The sequence below is a fragment of the Paramisgurnus dabryanus genome, chromosome 1, assembly GCF_030506205.2.
Source record: "Paramisgurnus dabryanus chromosome 1, PD_genome_1.1, whole genome shotgun sequence".
NCBI lineage: Eukaryota > Metazoa > Chordata > Actinopteri > Cypriniformes > Cobitidae > Paramisgurnus > Paramisgurnus dabryanus.
The window spans coordinates 64,139,990-64,163,655 of NC_133337.1; the positions used below are offsets into that span (position 1 = coordinate 64,139,990).

Sequence of the window (23,666 nt, forward strand, 5' to 3'; positions counted from 1 at the left end):
CACGTCTATTAGACTTTCACTGGCAAAATTTCACTAAGCCAAATTTTGTTTGATGGGTGGCCAATTTAAAATGTAATGTCCCACTCTCCAGAAAACACATGATGATTAAAAATATCACTTTATGTGCTGAAGTTTAAAACACTGGTTTGTACAAATTTACCTCTAACTGTAAGCTACAGTACTTACCTTGAGGCTTGTCTTAGAAAACACCACTAATAAATGTTTTACTCTCAGAGACTGTGATCATGTGACATTATGAGGTTAAGTTTGATTCACAGAAACTGGTAGAGAGCAGTCTGTCTATTCGCCAGAAGCCTTTTGCAGAATGGAATTCTTTCATCTTTATCCATGATAATGGAACATCTACTTCCTAATGGTGAATTTGAGAGGATTAGATGCTGTTACGCTCTCCAATGTTATCATGCAGTGTATTAAAGTAATTTTAAGAATGGAAATGTAGCCACTCCTAAAAACCTCTTATTACATTGAGAGCAATGTACAGTTTATTGAAAACCTATACAAATTTAAAATTGCACTAATACAATTTCATGTGCTGAATGTAACCTTGGTTCTGAAGATTTTGGCTGGTTGCAGAACCACAGAGTACATTAATTCCTGTACAGCACAGTCTATTCTGGAGATATATCATTGATTCACATAGGGTGCAAAATCAGAAACAAAATACTGTGAAATGTAAAGATGAATTATGTAACAGTTATTTTGCTTTGATTTTTAATGTAACATGGTGTGACTTTGTGTAACTCTATTACAGTAAAGGATAAGGCAAAATAATGTGACAGTATAACAGACAGTCATTTTCACTAAGAATGCCACACACACACACAAACCAAACATCCTGTTACATTAAGTCCATAAGAGTCCCAGCAGGCCGCAGATCAATCAGAATTAACAGCAGTCCATCCACATGAAGGTCAACATTTTAAATAGCTGTCACATTCTGTGTGTGGGGGGGTTTGATATGTGGTTTACGAGGACATGAATAGTGTATAATGACATGTTTACTATGCTATAAACATGGTTTACAGGGACACAGGAAGTGTTCACATAAAACGAACATCTAAAAAACATACTAAATTTTACTTTTTCATAGATTGAAGATTTAAAAGCCAACAGGTTTTTGTGACATTGGGGAAAGGACTGGGGTAGGTTAGGGGAATAGAATATACAATTTGTACAGTATAAAATGCATTGCGTCTATTGGATTGTCCCTGTAAACCTGTGTGTGTGTCTGCACTGTAAAAAAATTCCGTAGAAATTGCAGCTGGGTTGCCGGTAATTTACCGTAGATTTACATTTATGTTATTTACTGGCAAGAGTTTGTTCAAAGTTAAATGAACATTAAACATTTACAAGTCTTTGTCTTTACAGAGTAAAACTAAAAAAACAGCATCAAGCAAAACATCCCTGGAAACAAAATCTGAAGCAAAAAACAGAAAAAGGTTGATGATGATTTCTGGTTCCCAGAATGCTTTGCATGAGGCTGTAATTGTATAGTTTTATTCTGTAAAGATAAAGACTTGCTAATATTAAAAATTTATTTAACTTTGAACAAACTCTTGCCAGTAAATAACATAAATGTAAATCTACGGTAAATTACCGGCAACCCAGCTGCAATAACATTGAAATTTCTACGGAATTTTTTTACAGTGTGTGTAAACACAAGGGTTAAAAATTTAAGGTTACTTTCGTAAGCCTATGTTGCTATTTTTGTGTACAAAGGCACAGCATTTCAATTGTTGGTGATAAACTTTAAAGTCGCCATGAAACGAAAGTAGCGATTGTCATTTTTTCCCCATAGTGACGTATATCCAAGTGAAATGGCTTCTGAAATGAAAAAAAAACGTAAAGGTCCCGCTCTTCCTGTGTTTTTGAAGCTTTGTTTGTCTTTACAGTGTGCAATATAACATGTGTTCATGTTTCACGTGTAAAAAAAAAAATATCTGTATTGCTGTTTTCACTGTCCTCAAAACGGGCTGATGTCTTCCTTGTTCTATGAAGTCCATCTTTCAGAAATACGTAACAAGTTCTGATTTAATTGACGCCATTCAAACAGGAAGTAAAGGGCTGTTGTCCAAACTGGCCGTTCGCTAAAGGCTTTGAAAAGTAAATTCTGTTAAAGAAAATATATCGCCTGGCACTAAACTTTGAGTTTTATCATTTTGCAGGTATTATTTATGCTCTAACAGCAACATTACAAACTAAAGTTTGAAAAATGGGATCAGGAAGAACGTGACCTTTAAGTCTTTTCCCGGACCCCGGCACCTTGCCGAACCATATGACTGGAACTAAAGAGAGATGTTTCGAGGAGGGGAGGAGATTTGCGTTTTTGACTAAAGATTATGAGGGCACATGATTTTTTTGAGAATAATGAAGCTTACAGATAAATCATTTGTAAAAAAAACACAATATTCCAAAACAAATTACAGTTTTTCTTTCCAATTTCATTGTGACTTATAAAACTAATATAATAATATAAATATATAATATAAAACTAATACGATTAAAATCATAATAAGACTGTAAAGTAAACATAATTGAGGGGTAAGACAAAAGGCCATTTTGAAGGCTTTGTGCGATAAATCAGCATGCGGTCACAGGGGGTAGTAATATGAAACGTCATATTTTTACATCCACAGAGGCATCCGTAATCTTGGCACAGATTAACCTTTAAATCTGACAGGCACCACAGACTCAAGAATATTATCACTAAAGAGAAAAGATGTACAAAGCAGAACAGATTAGTTTTGCTGGTGTAAGTCAGGTTGTATGACATTTAAAGGGATATTGTTAATAATAACCGTATCAGTTCAAAAGCAATCACATAAATCATGTTAGATTGAATAACATTTCCATTATCAGTTATTTTAGGTTATTTGAATTCCTGCCATCAGCTTAGATCTTGTTTGATTCCTATTCAAATGATTCATGTAAATAATTGTATTATTATTAGATTCATACATGAATATCAGTGTCATGACAATTTAAACTATCTGAACGAAGAATGAAGAGTGAACTTAGTGATAGAAAGTGAAATTAAGACCATGTGTTGACTTTGATGCTGTGTGGATGGTTGCGTGGAAACTGATCAGTGCGCTCTCTCTCTCTCTCTCTCGCTCTCTCTCTCTCTCTCTCTCTCTCTCTCTCTCTCTCTCTCCACGCGCACTATGCGCGTGCATGCGTGCGGATCTCCAGCACTTAAACCAGGCGGAATATTTGACTCAACTCCTTTCAGTACAGCAAGCACATGCAGGCGAACGAGAAGAGCAGATGAGATCTCAGAGGACTGCAGACAACAGACATGTGAGTCAGTCTTGTGTTTAAACGCGCACTGGTACGCGTGTCATCGCGTTTAAACGAGGAAATTATGTTACAGTGTTACAGTATACTTCAGCTTTACTGTTAAGTTAATAGCGCGTGTACGACATGAATCCATGCGCGTGATGAAGGTTTATTATAGTTTTTTTGTGAAATTTTGGTTTTATTTCTAAGTATACAATGGCATTTCTTTATTCGGCTTGAGTTAATGTTACTTCAGCACATATTAGGAAAATAAAAAGGTAAGGAAACTTGGTTTATGTTATTTGTGTAAGTATAAACATGTAGACACTTTAAATATATATAGACATTGTTAATATATATAGACTTTTGAAAAATATTTTATATATTTTATTATTTAGATATTTGTATATTTTGTAATGTTGGCAATACATATTTTTCATGTGTTTCCTTCTATTTTGACATGCTGACATAACTTTCAAAATTGATTTACGTCAGGATTGAATTTGTAATTTAAGAAATATATATTATTTTAAATTTCATGACTGTAAATTAAATTTAGATGTGTCACCTTTGTAGCTGCCAGACAAAACATTTACAGTGGCAAAGCTTTTGCTATAAATTGATGCATTTATTAAACTTTTATTTTTTTACCAGTTAACTTATGTTTTTTAAGACATTAAGCTCTTTATACATTCTGCTCTTCATTTCTGCTCGCTCTCTTTCTCTCTCTCTCTCTCTCTCTCTCTCTCTCTCTCTCTCTCTCTCTCTCTCTCTCTCTCTCTCTCTCTCTCTCTCTCTCTCTCTCTCTCTCTCTCTCTCTCTCTCATTTAAATTGCCTATTCACCTTTTGACCTTGAAGATAATAAGAGAAATGAGATGTGTGCCATGATGATATATAGTGCACTTTATAGTTATCGATAGGTCGACATTCTGTCGTTGCAGAATATTGATTTGTTTAAACATTGATAATTAACACTCAGGTTGCCAGAAGGGACTCAGTGTAAACTATCACACACTGCCAGCGCTCATGAGCCCTCAGACATAGTTTGAAATGAATTATTAAAGAAGGTTACAGATGAGGAAACACAACAGTGGACTATAAACTGTTTCTTAAGATCAAGCCCTTGCTGGTTTCTTAAGAATGACAATGAAGAGGTTCACCAATCATACTGTAGCCTTCTTTAACTGCTTTTCAACAGGTTGTTTAATATCAATACAGTACAAAACCTAGTTGGTTTTAAGCACCATGTTATGTTTCCACACATATGTGATACAATAAAAAACATTGAATGAGTTGTTACCTTATATAACTATACTTTTACATGAAAGACCGCATTGTTACCAATGTGTAAACACTGTGTGGATAACATAATTTTTATTTAATAAAATCTTACCACTTAAGCCTCATTTTAGGTTACCAGACAACACTATTATTGCCTCATAATAAAAAAGCTTTTTTCAAGCCTTTGCCCATCCAATTTTTTAATTGCAGCCTAAATGTACTAGTACATTTACTCAAAGAGGTCACTTTTATTTTAAGTGAGAATGATTAAGGCAGAAACAATTACCCAAAGAAAACAAAATACAAGTGTAGTCCTATTATCCTCGATCTGTAACAGTAAATCATTACATTAGAGCTGTCCAGGGTCACTGTTCTCTCACAGACTCTATACGTTCAGCATGAGCGAACAAGAATCACAGTTTAATGAAAGGACAAAGTGGCATTATCAGGACAAGCATCATCTCATTCGACTTCTATCCAATAACACGTCACTCAATACAGTCCAATTCAGTTCAGTTCTGCACTGTCAAACCGTGTTATGCATGAAGATAACAGTCCTCCTTTCCCGTTCATTCTCTAATGTATTTTTTATTCCCGTCACCATATTCTGTGCGTACGACTTTAGTTTGAGAGCCTGGTCGCAAATGTTTGAAAGTTCATGGACTGAGCTTGCACAGCCTATATCAAATAAAATCTATGTGTTTCCACAGCTGTATTTTTAGTTGGATGAACCATAGCTGGGTTGGAACATGGTAGCTTCTTTCTACAGCAGTTGGTCCAACCTGGTCAGTGGCCTGGTCGACCAGCCAACCTAAAACCGTTTTGTGACCCTCATCAGTTTTGTTTTATGTTAGGCGACTAGCTGTATTTCCATTAAAGATTTGTGCAAAACTCTAGTGTTATTTTCTAAATGTCGCAATAAACTATTGTGTAATGACGGAGTATCCATAAAATGTTACGCGTCAAACAAAATTGTAATAAGTCATTCCAAAAACCATTGCAATAGATGCATTCATACAGCGGTACGCAGACCGACATGTGAATAGCATCAAAATACCGTGAGAGCAACTCGAAAGCATACAGAGCAGTCGACTCCTGAATCACTCGCGCGGTATTTGGATGTCATGCACTTGTTGTGACGCCACATGAAGTCAAACACACCTCTTCTGTCTTGTCCTCCAACTAAACATATCGTGCCATATTAAAAGAATGATCATGTAAATGCAAAAAACCTGTTTCCATTGCAGTTTTGCGATATATTCCTTTATATATCCTCACCCAAGCAATTTATAGATGTTTATGTGAAATTGCTGTGTTTCCACTGTGTTTATTTTCAATTCGCTATTTTAATATGCCCAATTTGAAGGATAATAGAAAACACAGCTACTGTGACGATGGGCAACATCACTCAACTTTTCACTGCAGGGTCACATCAGTACTCTCCCCAAAATGTTCCTCCTGAACCTTTTAACCTCATTTTTAATCCTTCTCTTCTTTCTTCGCTTCTGTAATGTAAGACTCTCTCCTCAGATTCTCTTGTTTCCTCTCTTGTTCTTACTGTTTAATCATGTAAACATCCCGTGTGGTTTCCCTTCACCCCCTGTGTGTTTCCCTCAAATGTCTTTTCACCTCTTATTCTGTCTTATCTGTGATGCCATTGAGCTTTCATTCATTCTGGTGGCCTTCTCAGGTAAACGTCTTAATTTTAAGACTTCGTTGTCCTCATCTCTCACTGTCTTACCATATCTCTCCCACACTATCACCTCTCCTCCATCATCGCTGCATATCTCTGCCCACTTCAGGAAAGAAATCTTCACTGTTTTCAGCATGCTTCAAATCACCATTGCTATATAAGTGTCTTATACTGGGTAATAACTGCCTTGGTAGTCTTTTGGCAGCAGCAGACTTTGGTCAGTGAAGCATGAAAGCTGGGTTAATGTCTCTCTCTCTCTTTTTCTCTCAGACATCAGTTTAGGATCTGTTTCCCTGGCATTCCGGCTGCCGCTGTAGTTCAGAACGTCTTATTTCCACACTCATTTAGGAGACTCCCTCTTGTTATTTGATACTTGAGAGGTACTTAGAGATCGATTTCATTTTTAATCTGCGTAAGTGGACAGTGGCGGGTTTACCACCATTTGTCATCTGCAAACTCGGTGACTTATTCTTTCTGGATGAGTAAGATGAAATTTAATGCATTAAAGGCTGGAATAAATAAACAAAGGAGAAGTTATTTTTAGGAATATTGGTAGAAGTTGCCATCTTGCATGGATCCGAAAAAATATTTTTTTAAACACTGGATAGTAACGATCGGAACTGCTTCTGTCTCAGCTTCTTTCGAGGGAATGAAGATTTGTAAGAAGATAGCCGCTTCTTACATGCTGCTGTTAATATATTAATGGGCTGAAGTGAAAAGACAGCTATTTTAAAGGCTTACTGAACAGAATAAATAAAAAAGTTTGAATTACAAGACAGGTTGTCGTTCATCGTTACTTGCACTTTAGACAAAACGTGCAACGTCTTGAGTGATTATTATGGATTAGCTACTGAGCACAACGCTGGTGAGATTAAATGTCCAAAATGGCAACCGCAGTTCAAATAGCAGGCAGTGTTTCTTTCTTGGCTTCTCTTGTACTGTACATAAGCTCATGCTGCTGTCTTTCCATCTGCAATATTTAGGACGACCTGCGTTTCTTTAAAGCTAACCTAAGTACGAGTAGTAAAATTACAGATTACCAAATGCACATTCGGCTTGTTTAAAGGATCTTGTCTGTGCATAAAATCCAAGCATCCAAGGCTGCCTCAGACATTGCTTTCTTACTGTAAAACGGCATGAAATTATATAATGGAGTTAATGCATTTGTACTGTACTCAAGCTACTGTTATTGATTATTTTGCGCATAAAAAACGAACTGACTGACAACACTAAAGTGGTTTCCTGAGAAACAATGCTGATCTATGTGACAGTGACTGGTGTGTTAACCAATCAGAAATCTTAGAGGCGCCTCTCAGCCTGTCAATTATTTTGTGTGTACGTGTTTGATGTTGTGTCTTTGGAGGGCAGGTTTTGGAGAAAAAGAATTGGAAAAAAGGTCTAATTTTATACGTTACAAATATAGTTTCATTTCTTTAATTGCATTTTTTCTGCAGAACACAAAACTGGAACGCCATTAATGAATATCCGGTCGGCTGAATTGAATGCAGTGCAGCACATGGTCACTCACTTTGTCACTTGCTTTAAGTAGTCATAAATTGCTCTGTTCTTCTGTAAATGGTTCTCATTTGTACTGTCTGCCTTTGTAATTGCATTTAGCACTTTGACAACTAATTTTCACTAAGTAACTATGTTTTAATGATTTTTTTTGAGTACCAAAGACATTGTTTAGACAAGTGTAACTATTTCTCTACTTCTTTTTATAGTGAAATCCCATTAACATCTCCCAATTTACCTGACAGACCACTCTTACATCTCAGTGCTGTTCTCACTACATCATACCATATCAATTAGGGATACACCGATATATTCAGTAGCGCCTCACTGCAGAACACGACATCCAGGGGGCGGGGTTGGATTTAGATCCAGGGGCGGAGCTGGATCCAGATCCAGAGATCCCATTGGTCGGCAGTTTTACCACAAGACACGTCATACACGTGTTGCTGCGTTACCATTTCCGCATTAAAGTCGTACCTAAATTAAGTTATTCTTTAGATATAAAAACTAACTTTACTTATGACTACAATAAAAGTAGTGCCTTTAGAGTGAAATGTAAGTTTTTTGCTATAATGTTTGGAGTAAAACATTTTGGGTAAGCCTACTACGAGTAATCTTACCACATGCAGTTTAAGACCTATGAATGAATACAGTATAAATATGCATAATAATTCAAATATATAGGCTATGGCATGTTATTAAGAAATAAATAAATTGAATGTTTATCTTGTATGGACTTTGAACTTGTTTTATGCGTTGCTTACAGCCATTAGGAATCAGGTTTCCCTCGTAAGTTAGCTGGTTTACTTTTTTTATTTGCTAATAAAAGATATCAAATAAATTTGTTTATATATTTACTCGTATAGGAATAGCTGTGTAATAAGTGGGATAATGTACAAATAAATCCCTTCAGTGATATCAAACTGTCGGGAACGTGTCCTTACCTCCACTTACACCTAACTGTGATACTTTCTAAATTATGAATCTTTCACAACTATATTATTAATCAAACTTAAATTGTTAAGAGCAAACGTTGGCGACCACAGGTTGCAACTAATTGCAGGCTGCAACAACGCAAATATACTGGTTCATTTGGCGGAACAAAGTTTATAAAGTGGGAGGAGTTGGATCTAGATCCAACCCCGCCCCCTGGATGTTGTGTTCCGCAGTGAGAACCATCTCGATATATTGCCCTATAATCGGTATCGACAGACAAAAACATTTCTTCCGCTACTGGACATCAGCCGATGATTAGGGGGCGATAATATCCTGACAATCAAAAGGGGTGGAAAACTTTTCAGAACTATTGTGTGATTATTTTGAATTGGGTCATACTGACAACAGAATTGCTGTTTATATGTTCTGCACTACTAGGATTTCATGACATAATACTTTGAAACAAGAAGTAAATGCAAAAGTATCAGTATCTATCGGCATCAGTAGATGTCATTTTAAGCAATCGAATATTGGCACAACAATTTTGTATCGGTACATGCCTAATCAATACCAGTCAGACTGTGAAATGGGCAAACTTATGGTGTTACAACTCCAGTAAGAGCCAAGGAAAATCTGTAATAGATTTATAGATAATATATAGCAGGGGTATATCAAACCAAACACATCCAAATCATTAAAAACATTTTCTTAAGTCACAATAAGAAAACATCTGGCAAGTCTACTGCATAACTATAGGCAGAAATCCTAGGGGGGTCAGGGGGACAGGTCGCCCCATCAAAAGGTCGCCTCCCACAAAATTATCATTAACACAATGTGTGTTATAAATAATATATATACTTTAAATAATTGTGTAAGTAGTAAAACAATACAAATTTAAAGGGGAAAATGTAAAACATGGGGCGGTTTCCCAGACAGGGATTAGACTAGTCCTAGACTAAAATAAATGTAAGAGCTGTCCAAACTGAAAACAACTTGCACTGACATATCTTAAAATACATCAGTGCCCTTTGTTTTGCCTCAAAGTGCACACAAGTAATGTTTTAAGTAAGACGTGTTTGTTAAAACTAGTTATGTTTCATAATTAAACTAAGGCCTAGTCCTGGTTTAAGCTAATCCCTGTCAGGGAAACTGCCCCTATGAGTACCTTACTAACCGTCATAACGTTTATAATTAAGTTCAAATTTCATTGGTGGCATAATCGTAAACAACTTAATAAATAAAAAAAATAATGTTTTTGAAGAAGAATATTAGGCTTTTCTCTGTGTACACATATCCTCACAAGTACAATTTTGGCTGTATTATTTGTGTCCTCTTAAAAATTTGTATGTTTATTGGCCCCTGGATAACTGTTTTTTGTTCTGATTAAAGTGTGTAAATCTTGTCATGTTATGTCTCTCCTGGATTATGTTAATGCTCGTGGGAGATACGGTGAATTGCAAAAGCAGGCGTTTCAATCAATCAGAACTTCAAGAGAACAAGTGCCACTGTTTTTTTAAGATGAGCGGATGTTCACTGAATGCTTTCGTGTAAAACTAACTATTCTTGTGTATAAGAAGAGATGTAAAGACAGTGGGAGACAACAATAATAGTGAATTCCCTGTTGTGTTAAGTAATTAAAACAGCTAGTTATCAGTTCATTATTACACATCAATCAATTGTAAATTGTCATTTCTGTACTTATGGTTGTGTGTGTGTTTGTGAGTGTACACTACTCATAGACACTGGCAGGTATTTGGGGATTTAATTTATTCCAAGTTAATTAGGCGCAATCAGAAACGGCTTTGTACAAATCTTCAAACCACCAGAGACTGATGAGGACTTGCCGCAGGAGAAAAGTGAAAGAGCTCTTTAATTTGTGGTTAAATAATGATTTTCATTAATAGGCTTATAGGATGGCAAGAACATAGAATGAAAAAACTATTCAGCAACACTGGGCAACAGAGCTAATATATATATATTTATACCAAATGCCTGTTGAATGCGGTATTCTGATTGGTTGAGAATGTTCCATGGGTGTTGATTATTGTTCTGTAAACCGCACACCTAACCTTTCAAATGTCTTAAAATAACCACCAGAGCAATGGTAACCGTGGTATAAATGGAATTATTGACTCTGGTCCTTTGAATTATTTGAAAATAATTCACACCCGTGTTGTAAACCACCTTGGGTGTGCATTATTTTCAAATAATTCAACGGCCAGTCACCAATTATTTCTTACATATTTTTAATTTTTTTGTCTTGATAGTATTCACTTTAAAAGGATATAATGTAAATTAAGGAAAATTTAATTTTCTGCCAGGACATTATCTGTTAATTTATGGACATTTCTGTTAACCCTTAGAACCCTTAGAAGTTAATGACGTGCAAAATAGAAGATACCGTTAAACAGCTGTAAAAGCCAAAATGGAAATTTCTTTCGTATTAAAAAAGGACTGGCCCTATTTTAATGATCTAATGTCTAAAGCGCACGGCACAAGTGCACTAAGGGGGCATCAGAATTGCTTGTTTAATGACTGAAAAATGGTCTATGCACCTGCCACACAGTCTAAAAGGGTTGTTCCTATTCTCGTAATGAGTAGTGGTTGTGTTTTGGGCAAACTGTGCAATAAACCAATGAGAGTCTCATCTCCCTTCTCATTTAAAAGCCAGTTGCGCTTACGTCAAAGCCGATTTCCTATTTACATGGGAAGGAAGAAGACCACCAATTTTAGATTGATGTTAAAAAAAATGTGTTGTGTTTTATTTATTTAATTATTTTTTTTATTTAAGCTTTGGTTCTCTTTAAAAGTCGTTATTTCAGTTATAGAGTATTAAGTCAAATAAGCTGGTAAAGAATAATGATAACTGTAATATCAAAAAGGTTTTTATGAGAATAATTTACACATATGCTTAAAAATATTCTTGCATAAGTAAAAATACGTATTTGTAAGAAACACAAGATTTTACAAATGTGTGGGGAACTGTCTCAGCACTGGGACAGGGTCCTGAGAGTTTTTAAAAATATTACTTAAAAATGTCTCCCATCTCAACATATCCACAGGTCATCATATAAAATAAACCTGTAGTGTAGCGTTTTGAAAAAATCTAAATAAATGCAAAAACAAATCTTCTTATGTTACAGGCTACAAGTGAAGGAGCTTTTCTGGCAGCTGATCTCAGCTTTACAGCTTCTAAAGTCCTGTAATCTGTCCTCATTTAGGTCCAAGAGACTCAATAATAATAATTTACATTTTAATCCTTTAATTTTTCATATTTAAAAAATCTTTATGTGCTGCTGCACATCTATTAGTGTAATAATTAGTAGGACTGGGCATAGATTAATCTAGATTAGATTAATCTCATACAAAACAAAAGTCATTTTTTGCATAATATATGAGTTTGTGCTGTTTGTAAATATACATATAAGAAATGTTTTATTTATATATTGTTTTTTAATTATATATAATATAGAATATATAAAAATATAAATAAATATATATACATATATAAATATTTCTTAAATACAAACATGAATGTGTATGCATTTATATATACATAATAATTATACACAGAAACTCATATGTTATGCAAAAAATACTTTTATTTTGTATGAGATTAATCTAGATTAATCTATGCCCAGCACTAATAATTAGACTTTAGACAAGGTTTTAGTTGGTCAATGGCGTATTTTATTTGCCCCAAAATAGCAACGCGCCAACAATGCACCTAAACACACCTCGTTTTCAAGCCAGCATGCCCATGGACAAATGGGCGCAAATGCATTTGGTATTTAAACAACATGATGCTGGACGTAAAAATGATAACTGTCAAACTTGCAAAAAAACACTTTGCATTGTGCAGGGGTGTATGATATAGCCCAATATTGTCTTTTTAAAGATTTTTTTTAGGGGTTTTCTCTCTATTGTGATTTCTTTTGTTTGTTTTCAACTATAGGAATCATTGCTACAAAGCACTGTAGAATGTATATATACTTTATATTTAATTTACATACACGCAATTGGTAAACAATTGAATCTACACTAACTTAAAGTGCAATTCAAGCTAAACTTTTTATCATTGTGTGTGTGATCAAACCCATGACCTTTGCGATTCTAACACAATGTTTACCAAATGATAAAAAAAAGTACTAGACCAGCAACATGAACATATAGACAGTTTTAGCAGTTTTATCTACTACACTAAGCTAACATTACTTTGTAAAATGTATGTATACAATGTTAACTACAGACCCTTGAATTTTTGGCTGGCTGCCTAACCTCTTTCAACACAGTGTTCACCATCTCCTCTCATCTTTAGGAAACAGAAACATTAAAATTTTTGACAAGGTGTTCCAGAGGTCAGTTTAGCCAGGCAGACCGATAACCAAACATAGACCGGAGGTTAACTTTGGGCCAGCGGCATAACCATTACAACGTGCAACATCACTATTAACACTCTCAGTAACCAATTGGCATCCTCTTTAAAAACGTTTAGGCCCAAATCCAAATACAATATATAACAAATAAATATCAAGTAAAATCGTTGTTATATTCACAATGCTGTTTTTTTTTTTAAATAGCAACATAGTTGAATGGGGAACACATATTGACTATGAACAACAGATTTGCGTCAATAAACTTAAACTTAAAAGTGTGATGAATCCATACTATACTCTAAAAAACATTTTGGGTTCTTCCCTTTTTGACCCAATACTGGGTTGAAAAAAACCCAGCATTTTTTAGAGTGTAAAGTGTTGCCACGTTAAATATTAAATAAATTATATTTTTCATTCATTAACTGCATTCTTCAATATTTTAGGGTTGGAGGCCATCTGAGATGTTCGATGTCGAGTTCAACCTCCTACACGCTTACAGCACAGGAAACATTCTAAAGGGATTATGCCCACTGTCCCACAATGCCGCTACCCTCAGGTTGGCTGCTTCGGCACTCTGTGGTTATGTGGCTGCTGTTTCACAGCTTGGTGCTGATGACGCTGTGTTTCCACAACGCTGCGACCTCCTGCTCCAAACGCTGTTACTGTTCGGACAGTGAGGGCTCATTCGGTGGTAAGACCATGCGTTGTAGCAACCTGCATCTCACTGAGATCCCTCAGGACATTCCCAACGACACACAACGCCTCTACCTGGACTACAACCTACTGACCAGTATACCCGCCAATGCTTTTCGTGATCTTCCACTGCTGACCGAACTGGATCTTTCCCATAATGAATTAGCTCTGCTCGAACCCGGAGCTTTCAGAGGCCTGGCAGCCTCACTACAGTTTCTGGACCTCTCGTCCAACCAGCTCAAGACACTGGACCCGGAAGCATTTCAAGGCGTTAAAGCAAGATCCAACCTCACGGGAAACCCCTGGCATTGTGACTGTATGCTCCAGACGGCTCTTCCGCGATTAGACCTGGAGCCCATGTCTTTGACCGGTATCGTCTGTCAGACATCTGAACCCCCCGACTCCGGAGCCCAAGGTGTGCCCTTCCTGCTGGCCAAAGACCTGGACCTGTGTGTGGTGCTCAAAAAGACCACGGACGTGGCCATGCTGGTGACCATGTTTGGATGGTTCACCATGGTCATCTCCTACCTGGTCTATTACGTGAGACACAATCAGGAAGATGCCAGGCGCCACCTGGAGTATCTCAAGTCTCTGCCCAGCAGGCAGGGCAAGTCTGAGGAGTCTTCCACCATCAGCACTGTGGTATAGCATCATGTGCTCATGACATGTGGGGGAAACTTCTCAGGCTAACAAAAGGCACAATGGGCACACTGGGAAGATGAGATAGCTGTCTATACATATAAGGGTAAAAGTGAAGAATGTAGGCTTTGTAGCCCATGAATGATTGACCGCTCCATTTAAGATGCTTCTCAGGGTTGACCAGTACCCTCCCAAAGAACCAGAATGAACTTTTGTAACAAGATGCATGATAGTGCAACATCCAAAATGAGACAGAAACCATCTACAGACGGTTTCTGTTTTTTTGTAAATGCCACAAACTTGCAGATAGAGAGGACAGGAGACAGAATGAGCAAAATCACAGGGGCCATCTAATCCAATCCAGATGAATAATTGATTTAGAAATGACCAAGCTTCAAGTTCATCTTGACTAAGAGGTCTGTCGTTGTTAGTTTTTTGACAGATGCCTATTTGGCAGGACGTGCGCAGAGCACTCGTTCTTTAGGGTATTTACAAAATGTACTTTTGTTGTCCCTGTAGAGGCGACATCAACATTTTACAGCGCCACACTTTCTTGCACGCATCAGTGATTTTTCAGGTGTCTCAGTACACAGACTGCAAAAAGTAAAACGCTTTATGGCTTCCTTCGATGTCCTGTGGTTCGTTTTTACAGGGGAGCGAAAAACTGAGTTATTTTCCTTGTGAGCCTTGCAGCGGTAATGATGTTGAGACCTGAAGAAAATAAACAGGTTGGCTTGTTATTTTCATGACCAATCACTGTAAGATAAATCACTGTTAAAGCTGTTTCAAGGGAAAACATCCCATGCACTCTTTTGACTCTTGAAATGATTCCTGACATGTTTCGAGACTTTTGATGTTTAAAAATAATGAGATGATGTTGACCACCACAGGAAGGCTTTGTGCTGTTGGACTGAATCCTGAACTTGGTATGTCACATTAAATACTGGGAGAATGTGCGGTTTCTTTTGAAAAGTGCCAGCAAGTATAATTCAGAACGTCTGCCAAGAATAATTTAAATGATTAAAGTCAGAATTTACCTGAATGTTCTGCCTGAGTGATCTTTGACTGATATCCATAACTTTTTAAGTTTTTTTGTTACACAGAAACTCCAAAACCTAGTAAGTTACCTACCTAGGCATGATTTTAGGGGATCATGTGTGCACTGTAGAAAGTAAAACTGTTCATTCTAACATACCTTATTTCAGCCAAATTTAAAGGCAGCTTTGCATGTATTTTTCAAAGAGAAGACAGTTAAACACATTTAAAAAAAATCAGAAGATGGCAGAGAAATGTGTGTGTGTCAGAGAAGAGAGATGGCAGAGAAGTTTGTGTGTGTTCTTTTTGCATTGCTTTAAGAGTATCATTTTGCTAATCAAACACTATTGGAACTACATTTAAGTAAAGCTTTCTGTGTGCACAGTAAACATTTAATGTTACTTTACTGTCAAACATGGTCAAGAAATGGTCCCAAGCTATCAATGATAAGGTGGCACCCTTTCAAAAATATACCTTTGAACTAGGGATGCACCGCTAGGATTTTTTTGGGCCGATACCGATTTAAACAGACAACTTCTGGCCGATACCGATATTAAACATTTGTATACAATACTACACAGTTGGTCAATTAGCTAGTTTATTTCTGCACCAAATTATTTTTACTGAACATGGATTGGATCTAATTAACATTCAACTGACCAACATAATAAGAGAGGCACAAATTAAGCTAAAACAAATATAATAAGACAGCATGACAACCTTCAAAGGTGGTTTTTGCTATTCAGCATTTATTTTATTAACAACATTAACTAATTTTTTTACATATAATGGATTTCTTTATGCAGTTAATTAATAAACAGTCGGTATCGGCCTTTCTCGTGCTATTGCCGATATGCCAATGGTTTCAAATTCATCAAAAATCGGCCGATATATATCGGCGGCCGATACATCGGTGCATCACTACTTTGAACCTAAAAAGGTCATATTAGCACCTCAGAGGTGCATATTGGTACCAAAGAGTGCCTCTAAGTACATTAAAGGTACTATTAGTACCAAATTAGTCTCCTAATACCAAACATATTAGGAGATTTTTAAATTGTACTGCCCCAGTGACAGCTTGGGAAAAACATTTCTGACAGTGTAAACTGTAGGTTTTGGAACAAAGCTGTGGTCTTCTCACATCAGGACATGATTACATAAACGTTCATAAATGCTAGGATTTTATATAAAAGGAAGGAAATAATGTGCTGTTACATAAACTGGTTCATAAACTTTATAGGAACAATGAAACGATGAACACAAAATTTTGAACAATGAAAGACAGTAATGCATTGCTGGTCATGATACATACTGTATGCTGGATCTTCTGCATTAGCCTACTGATATTGATGCATTATGTGAAAAAAATGTGAATGGACTTTACTCTTTGCTTGACAGTGTTAATGGTTCTGGAGTGCCAACATGCAATGTCTCAATGAAAACATGGTAAGATATACATTTTTATTTTTTAATACATTTTTTAATTTAAACACAGACTGTTCAATCTTTTCATTTACCAAACAAAATAAAACATTTAAATTAAAACAACAAGAAAAAAAAAGAAAAACTTTTCTTTTTCTTAAAAAAATTATTTTATGTTTTTACAAATACAAATAGTTTATCTTCTTCATTATATGAATTAAATCTATGAAGCTTATCAGACCGTCACTGTGTCTAAAGTGTTAAAACACATCCGACACACTCGCACAGAAACTGTCAGAGATTGCTGGTAAAGAACCCAAGTGCAGACAGCTCTCAACTCAAAAGACTTTAATATTGAACAAAAACTCCCTCGAGGGGGTAAACAAGGCAAGAATGAAATAATAGCAAACATGACAAAACTAAAAAGACTCCTGACAATGACATATTCCAACACATACAATGATACCACAAAGACAAGAGACACAATGGCATTTAAATAGGGGAACTAATTAGGGGACAACAACAAACAGGTGAGGAAACTAATCATACATAATTAGGAAACAGGAGGGTAAGGTTAAGACTAAAGACAGGAGAGCACGTGCCACACATAGGTCACGTGACTCTCCAGACAAACACAGAACACTTATATGAGGGTGTCAGGATCCTGGTACTAGAAACAAGACTAAACACATAATGACATTCAGGATCCTGACAGAAACATAATGACATGCAACTGTGCATAAAGTCTTGAAAGTCACCACGGTACAAAAAGATCTGGACACAACAAACAGAATTCATAACCAATTATTTATAATGGTCGGCTCATTGCATGTTTGCAATAGCAGATTTTCAAGCTATTTCAATCACGCACACAATTTCTCACAAAGCACAGTTTAGAAAAAGTTTTATATTTGCAACTGCATACAACTGAACTATTGACACTATTCATGTAGTATAAAGAAAGTATGCACATCATGCTGATTTTCTAATAGATGTCTATATTTGCAGTAATTGAAATGTGCAGTTTACAACCGCATATATTTATATTATTATAATCTTATAAATTCTAGCGTTGACCTTGCATTGTTTGTAATGGTTATTGTTAAATACTGTTTCAGTACACTCAAAAAATTACTGGGTTATTTTCAACCCTGCTTTAAGTAAAAAGAAAAAACATTTAAACTGTGCTGAGTTGTTTTAACCCGTTGAAAATAAACCTGTATATGCAGGCTATATCCAGTGTATAGCACAATAATTAAAAACCCAGCAATTCATTCCTGGACGTTTTCAACATCTTTTAAACAAGAGGATCTGATTAACTAAGGAGAGCCAATTAAACATTCACAGCTTCCCGGACAGATGTTGGTCTTTATGTATGTGACTGAATGTGTTTATGAAGATTACTATTGGAGGACTCTTCCTATAGCTTAGCTGGTGATGCCCAAACCCATACTGTTTAAGTGACTTTAACGTGTCTATAAAAGTAAATGTGATTGTAATCAAAATATGTTATTCCCCCGCTATGACCCTTTAAAGTTAAACTTGAGCTGAGAATTTGATCACAGCTCTTTGACCTCATCTTCAAGCCAAGCGTTTGACTGATTTGGTTACTGTACGGGGTTCACATATCTGAGATTGCAGCTTCTGTCTGTGGAGCCTTTACTGAAACCAAAAACAGGCTCTGAAAATACTCCCAAATAATTTTAAATGCACAATTATTGTTATTCATACAGCATGCAATAAGTGGCAATTTTCAGACATGCCAGGTAACCGGCTTTTTTTCCTTCCTGGTTTGCTGCGAGGTAGATTTTCCTTTCTCTTACTGTTGCCCAGGAAACCTTAAGGAATCTTGGAGCTAGAGTCGTCCTAAAAGACCATTCTTTTGGGATTGGAAATTCAAACATGTGAGAAGAAAAACATGACCTAGTCTAGTTGCAGATCCTGAAATAGAGTCCCATTAAACAGGCGGGCTGAATCAGAGCTGTCATGCTTCAATTATAGCTGTTAGGAGCATGGAATTCTGGGAAAAGGTGAAAAATAGTAAGTGGAAGGTTAAAAGCCGGCACATAAAAAGCACAGTGTGATTATAAGAAATCCTCAATTTCTGTTTTTAATATGGGTCATACGTATGTGATAATCCAAGCTAATTTTTGTGTAATTTACTGTTCATTCTACAACATTGGTTGAAAATATAATGTATATATATATATATGTATGTATATGTATATATATATATATATATATATATATATATATATATATATATATATATATATATATATATATATATATATATATATATATATAACATGGATTAAGAAAGGTCTTGTCAAGCAGTGAAATGAATGGTTGATGCTCCTCATAATTTGATTGCCTGGAGTTCACAGACAGGGTCACATGGCTCTCCTGATTTTGCCAAGTGGTTAAGGTCCTCATGGTAACATTATGTTGACCCTGGGACAACATTTCAATCAACCAATCAGATTACAGAAATAAGTTTACAGTTTGTTTTAAGATTAAGCTTACAACCAGGATTAGCTGCTTCTAGACCATTGTCCCTCTGATTTTAGGGTTTGGTTATGGTTGGGGTGGGTTTAGAGTTCATTAAGAAAAGTGTTGTCCTTGGGTCAACACAATATGTTGCCCTGAGGACATCAACCACTTGGCAAAATCAGTTTGAGCGGGTCACATATACTAAACCTGAATTTTTTAACTCTAAATTTAGCTCCAACCCAAATGAAACACTTCCTATCCAAGACGGAGCCTTCAGGAATTACAAGCTGGTGGTTTCCTTTGGGCTGGATTTAGACTCTGCAGGACTATTGTAACTTGTGTAAGATTTTATAAATCTTTAGATATAAGTCATTTCAATTGAAGTTATGATTATGTAATAATGTTTAGGTTTTATGTAGATTCCAGTGTGTTGCTATGTGTTTGCAAAGGTGTTGTGGTTGATTGTTCATTAGCTGCAGTCAAAAGAGACCAAATTTCTAGCTCTGCAACATTAAAGCATTAAAAAAATCGAATCACGGTGCGTCCTGAATTTAAATAAAAAATTATTGAAATTTAGACAGACAAGATTAAGGTGACACGTAACAAACAACTTTTTATAGAAACTGCTATTTACAGCCAAGACTTTACAAAGTGGTGCAGAGACCATAAATACACAACAACAGGAAATGATGAGCAGGTGAGAGCAATCAATACTTCAATTCAACAACCCGCTGAGAGCAACCGTCGATTAAAATGATCAGTAGGTGTAGACGTCACACTTTATAGATTGTCAACATAATATAAACATTTTACAGCTATTCCAAGGTTGCATTATAAAATCAAACACTTTTATGTGAAAATTACATTAAATATTAGAAAAATTAATAATTGTGATGGTTAAAGGAACAGCTCATCCTTAGTGGAAGAGGAGAGACTTAAAGTCCCCCCTGCCCCGTGTGTGTGGGGGGGGGGGCAGTATGTGGTTTAAGGGGACATAAATAGTGTATAATGACCTGTTTATAAGGCTATAAACATGGTTAATAGCATAATAAATAAGAAGTTTATAGCAGAAAGTGTCCCTATAAACTGAACAGCTTTAAAAACATAATAAATTGTACTTTTTCATAGATTAACAACTGAAAACAGGTTTTTGTGAAGGTTGGGGGTAGTGTTGTAGTCAAGACCACCTAAACCGACGAGACCAAGTCATGACCAAGAAAAACACAGGCCGAGACTGAGACCAAGACTTTGAAGGGTCGAGACCAAGTCAAGACCAAGACCAGTGCAAATCACTGCATTAAAACATTTATGATAAAATGTGGAATATGCATATGATTAGGCACTTCTTGTCTGTGTGTGTGCGTGTGTGTGTGTGTGTGTGTGTGTGTGTGTGTGTGTGTGTGTGTGTGTGTGTGTGTGTGTGTGTGTGTGTGTGTGTGTGTGTGTGTGTGTGTACCTGGTAATTATCACGTTGTGGGGACCAATTGTCCCCACAAAGATAGGAATACCAGTATTTTTGTGACCTTGTGGGGACATTTTGATGTCCCCATGAGGAAACAAGCTTATAAATCAAACAAGATTATGTTTATTGAAAATCTAAGGTACAAGAAAGGTTTTTGTGATGGTTGGGGTTAGGGACTGGGGCAGGTTAGGGGAATAGAATATACGGTTTGTATGGTATAAAATGCATTACGTCTATGGAATGTCCCCACAAAACATGGAAACCAGAATGTGTGTGTGTGTGTGTGTGTGTGTGTGTGTGTGTGTGTGTGTGCGCGCGTGTGTGCGCGCGCGTGTGTGTGTGTGTGTGTATGCCATAAGAGAAGTTGATAAAACAATCAAAAGGCATTGAAGATATGTGAGAATTTATCTTTGTCTAAGCAAATAAATCAACCAACTTAAGCATTTATTTGTTTAACCATTTATATTTATTTATTAACTCCATTTCCATGGTTTGCCATCCACTTAAAAAAATGCAGGTGTTTCAGTAATAAAATTAAAAAAATTGTAATGGGGAGAAACTTAAACAATGATAACATCATATGCCAAACCTGAATAAACTGCAGTGGCAAAACACTCCTTACAAGCTCACCACCAGGGATAAACATAAAGGTGTAGTTAACAAGAAAAAATCAAAAGGAAATTAGTTTAAAGTAGAGTTTGGTTACATTTTAGCAACATGAGAGGGAGGGGTAATTGGCACCGCAAAATCTGTAAATTATAATAATTATTTTATAATTAATAAAATGTATTATTTCGTGATCCCATCAGTTGTGGTCTTGACCGGTCTTAAAAATAAAATTCTAAGTCCTCTTCGTCTGAGACAAGACCAAGACCTTTAAAAAGACTTTGAGTTTCGAGTACTACAACACTTGTTGGGGGTAGGTTAGGGCAGTGGGTCTCAAACTGGGGTCCCTGAGATGGTGCCGGTTGGGCAGTTTAAGGACATTTTTATAAAATGTATTCATTTATTTTGTGTAATTTAAGTGCACCAATTTCATTGCTAAAACGTTATTTTGTGTATTTGGTACAACGTGCTTGCAAGATTTATGATTAAAAAACATTACTTTCCACATACCGTACATTTTTTGTAGCTCCAGATTTCCCTGTCTTCCTGAAATGCACAAATTTTGTACAAAATTCATTTATTTGAAAAGCTCAGTGTCCCTGATTGGTCAGCTAATCTGTACGTTGTGATTGGCCTGAATACCTCTGACATCATTCGTAAATGTGTTTGAAAGATTCGGTCGAAATATAATGCTAACAGGAGTTAACTTACAAGCTGAGGCCAAAGAGGGAGGATGTCGTTCTTTACTACATCATCAATCCCAGGAAGAAAACTGTTGGCTACAATCTGCATGTTTGTTGTAGTCCAAGAAAAGAGATTTACGTTTTAGATGATAACTAACGTCATCGTTTACTTTGGGGTTTGTACCTTTTGCATATTGTTAACATACACACACACCAAAGGAAATGTAAAATCATGAATCGGATAAGTTGTGCTCTTTAAACCTCCGAAAAAATAAGGCTACTAACCAACAGCACTACTTTATATAATTTAATATGTTTTGTTTAATTCAAATTTTAAGTTTTGCAATGTTTTATGTCAACAATTTCCCTTGGGGGGGGCCATGAAGGGATGTACGGTACACAAAGGGGGGGGGGGGGGCACGAAAAAGTTTGAGAACCACTGTGTTAGGGGAATGGAATATACAGTTTGTACAGTAAAATGCAATGTATGCCTGTGTGTGTGTCAGTGTGTAGAGGGGGAGTGGGGCTTTAACAGGTAATGTTACAGTCTTGTACCAAACCCACACCTGTTGCCACAGGTTCATTTTCAGTCTAGCTCACCTTGCACTTTGGCAGGTGGAGGGCTGTGCTATTTGTGTGTTTGTACGTGCATGCATGTGTTTGCCTGTTTGCCTGTCTGTCTGTGTGTAATATGAGAAGGCAATAACATGAAACATATATTGTACATGTAGCACAACTTGCAGAGCAGCTGCAAATGTAGCTCAAATGCACAACTCGCTTTAGACTAAGACACCTCCTAAATTGAATAAATGTAAATAACTGTTACAATATAGGTCAGCCAATAGAGGGCACCAACGAGCTAACATAGGATGGGGATGACAGGGAGTGAGGAAATGCGGAAAGAGTTCACTTTACAGCATTGTAGCTGGATGAAGGGAGTTGAATAAAAACAGTCAGTGTTCGACCCTTCACAAGTCTCTTTATTGAACATGAAACATGGTGTCAGAAGTCAGAACCAACAAAGACCGCTCAAGCCGAACTAGCAAGTAAATAGTAGACGCACTGACGGACAACGTATTTATTAAACAAATTATTAATTCAGGCAAGTCAGTTCAGCAGCGAACAGCCATGGCGTACTGCATCCCGGTTCCAGAACCCATGGACATGAAAGGTGATACATACAACAACTGGGCGTTTTTTCGAGCACAATGGGACAATTATGAGATTGCCACGGGCCTGGATAAAAAAGACAACAAAATTCGAGTTGCTACGCTACTGACCGTGATGGGAAAAGAATGCCATCAACTTCAACGCCATCTACACATGCCTTCGGCAGACAGAGAGGATCCGACTAAAATTCTAGATGCCTTACAATCACATTTTGAACCATCCAAGAACGTGATCTACGAAAGGTTTGTGTTTAATGACTGTAAACAAACTCAGTGTGAGACAGCGGAACAGTTCATTGCAAAGCTAAGAAAGTTAGCAGATACATGTGAATTTGGTGAATTAAGAGAAGAGCTTATCCGTG

The 23,666-nt window shown here is 36.5% G+C and overlaps 1 protein-coding gene across 1 annotated transcript; it reads left to right on the forward strand.

Annotated features, from left to right (window-relative positions):
• The first annotated feature begins 3,196 nt into the window (after positions 1–3,196).
• Positions 3,197–15,431, forward strand: lrrc3ca (leucine rich repeat containing 3Ca). Its single transcript, XM_065253354.1, has 2 exons — positions 3,197–3,321; positions 13,546–15,431. The coding sequence occupies exon 2, from the start codon at positions 13,643–13,645 to the stop codon at positions 14,441–14,443; it is 801 nt and encodes a 266-aa protein (XP_065109426.1). The 5' UTR covers positions 3,197–3,321; positions 13,546–13,642; the 3' UTR covers positions 14,444–15,431.
• The last annotated feature ends 8,235 nt before the right edge of the window (positions 15,432–23,666 follow it).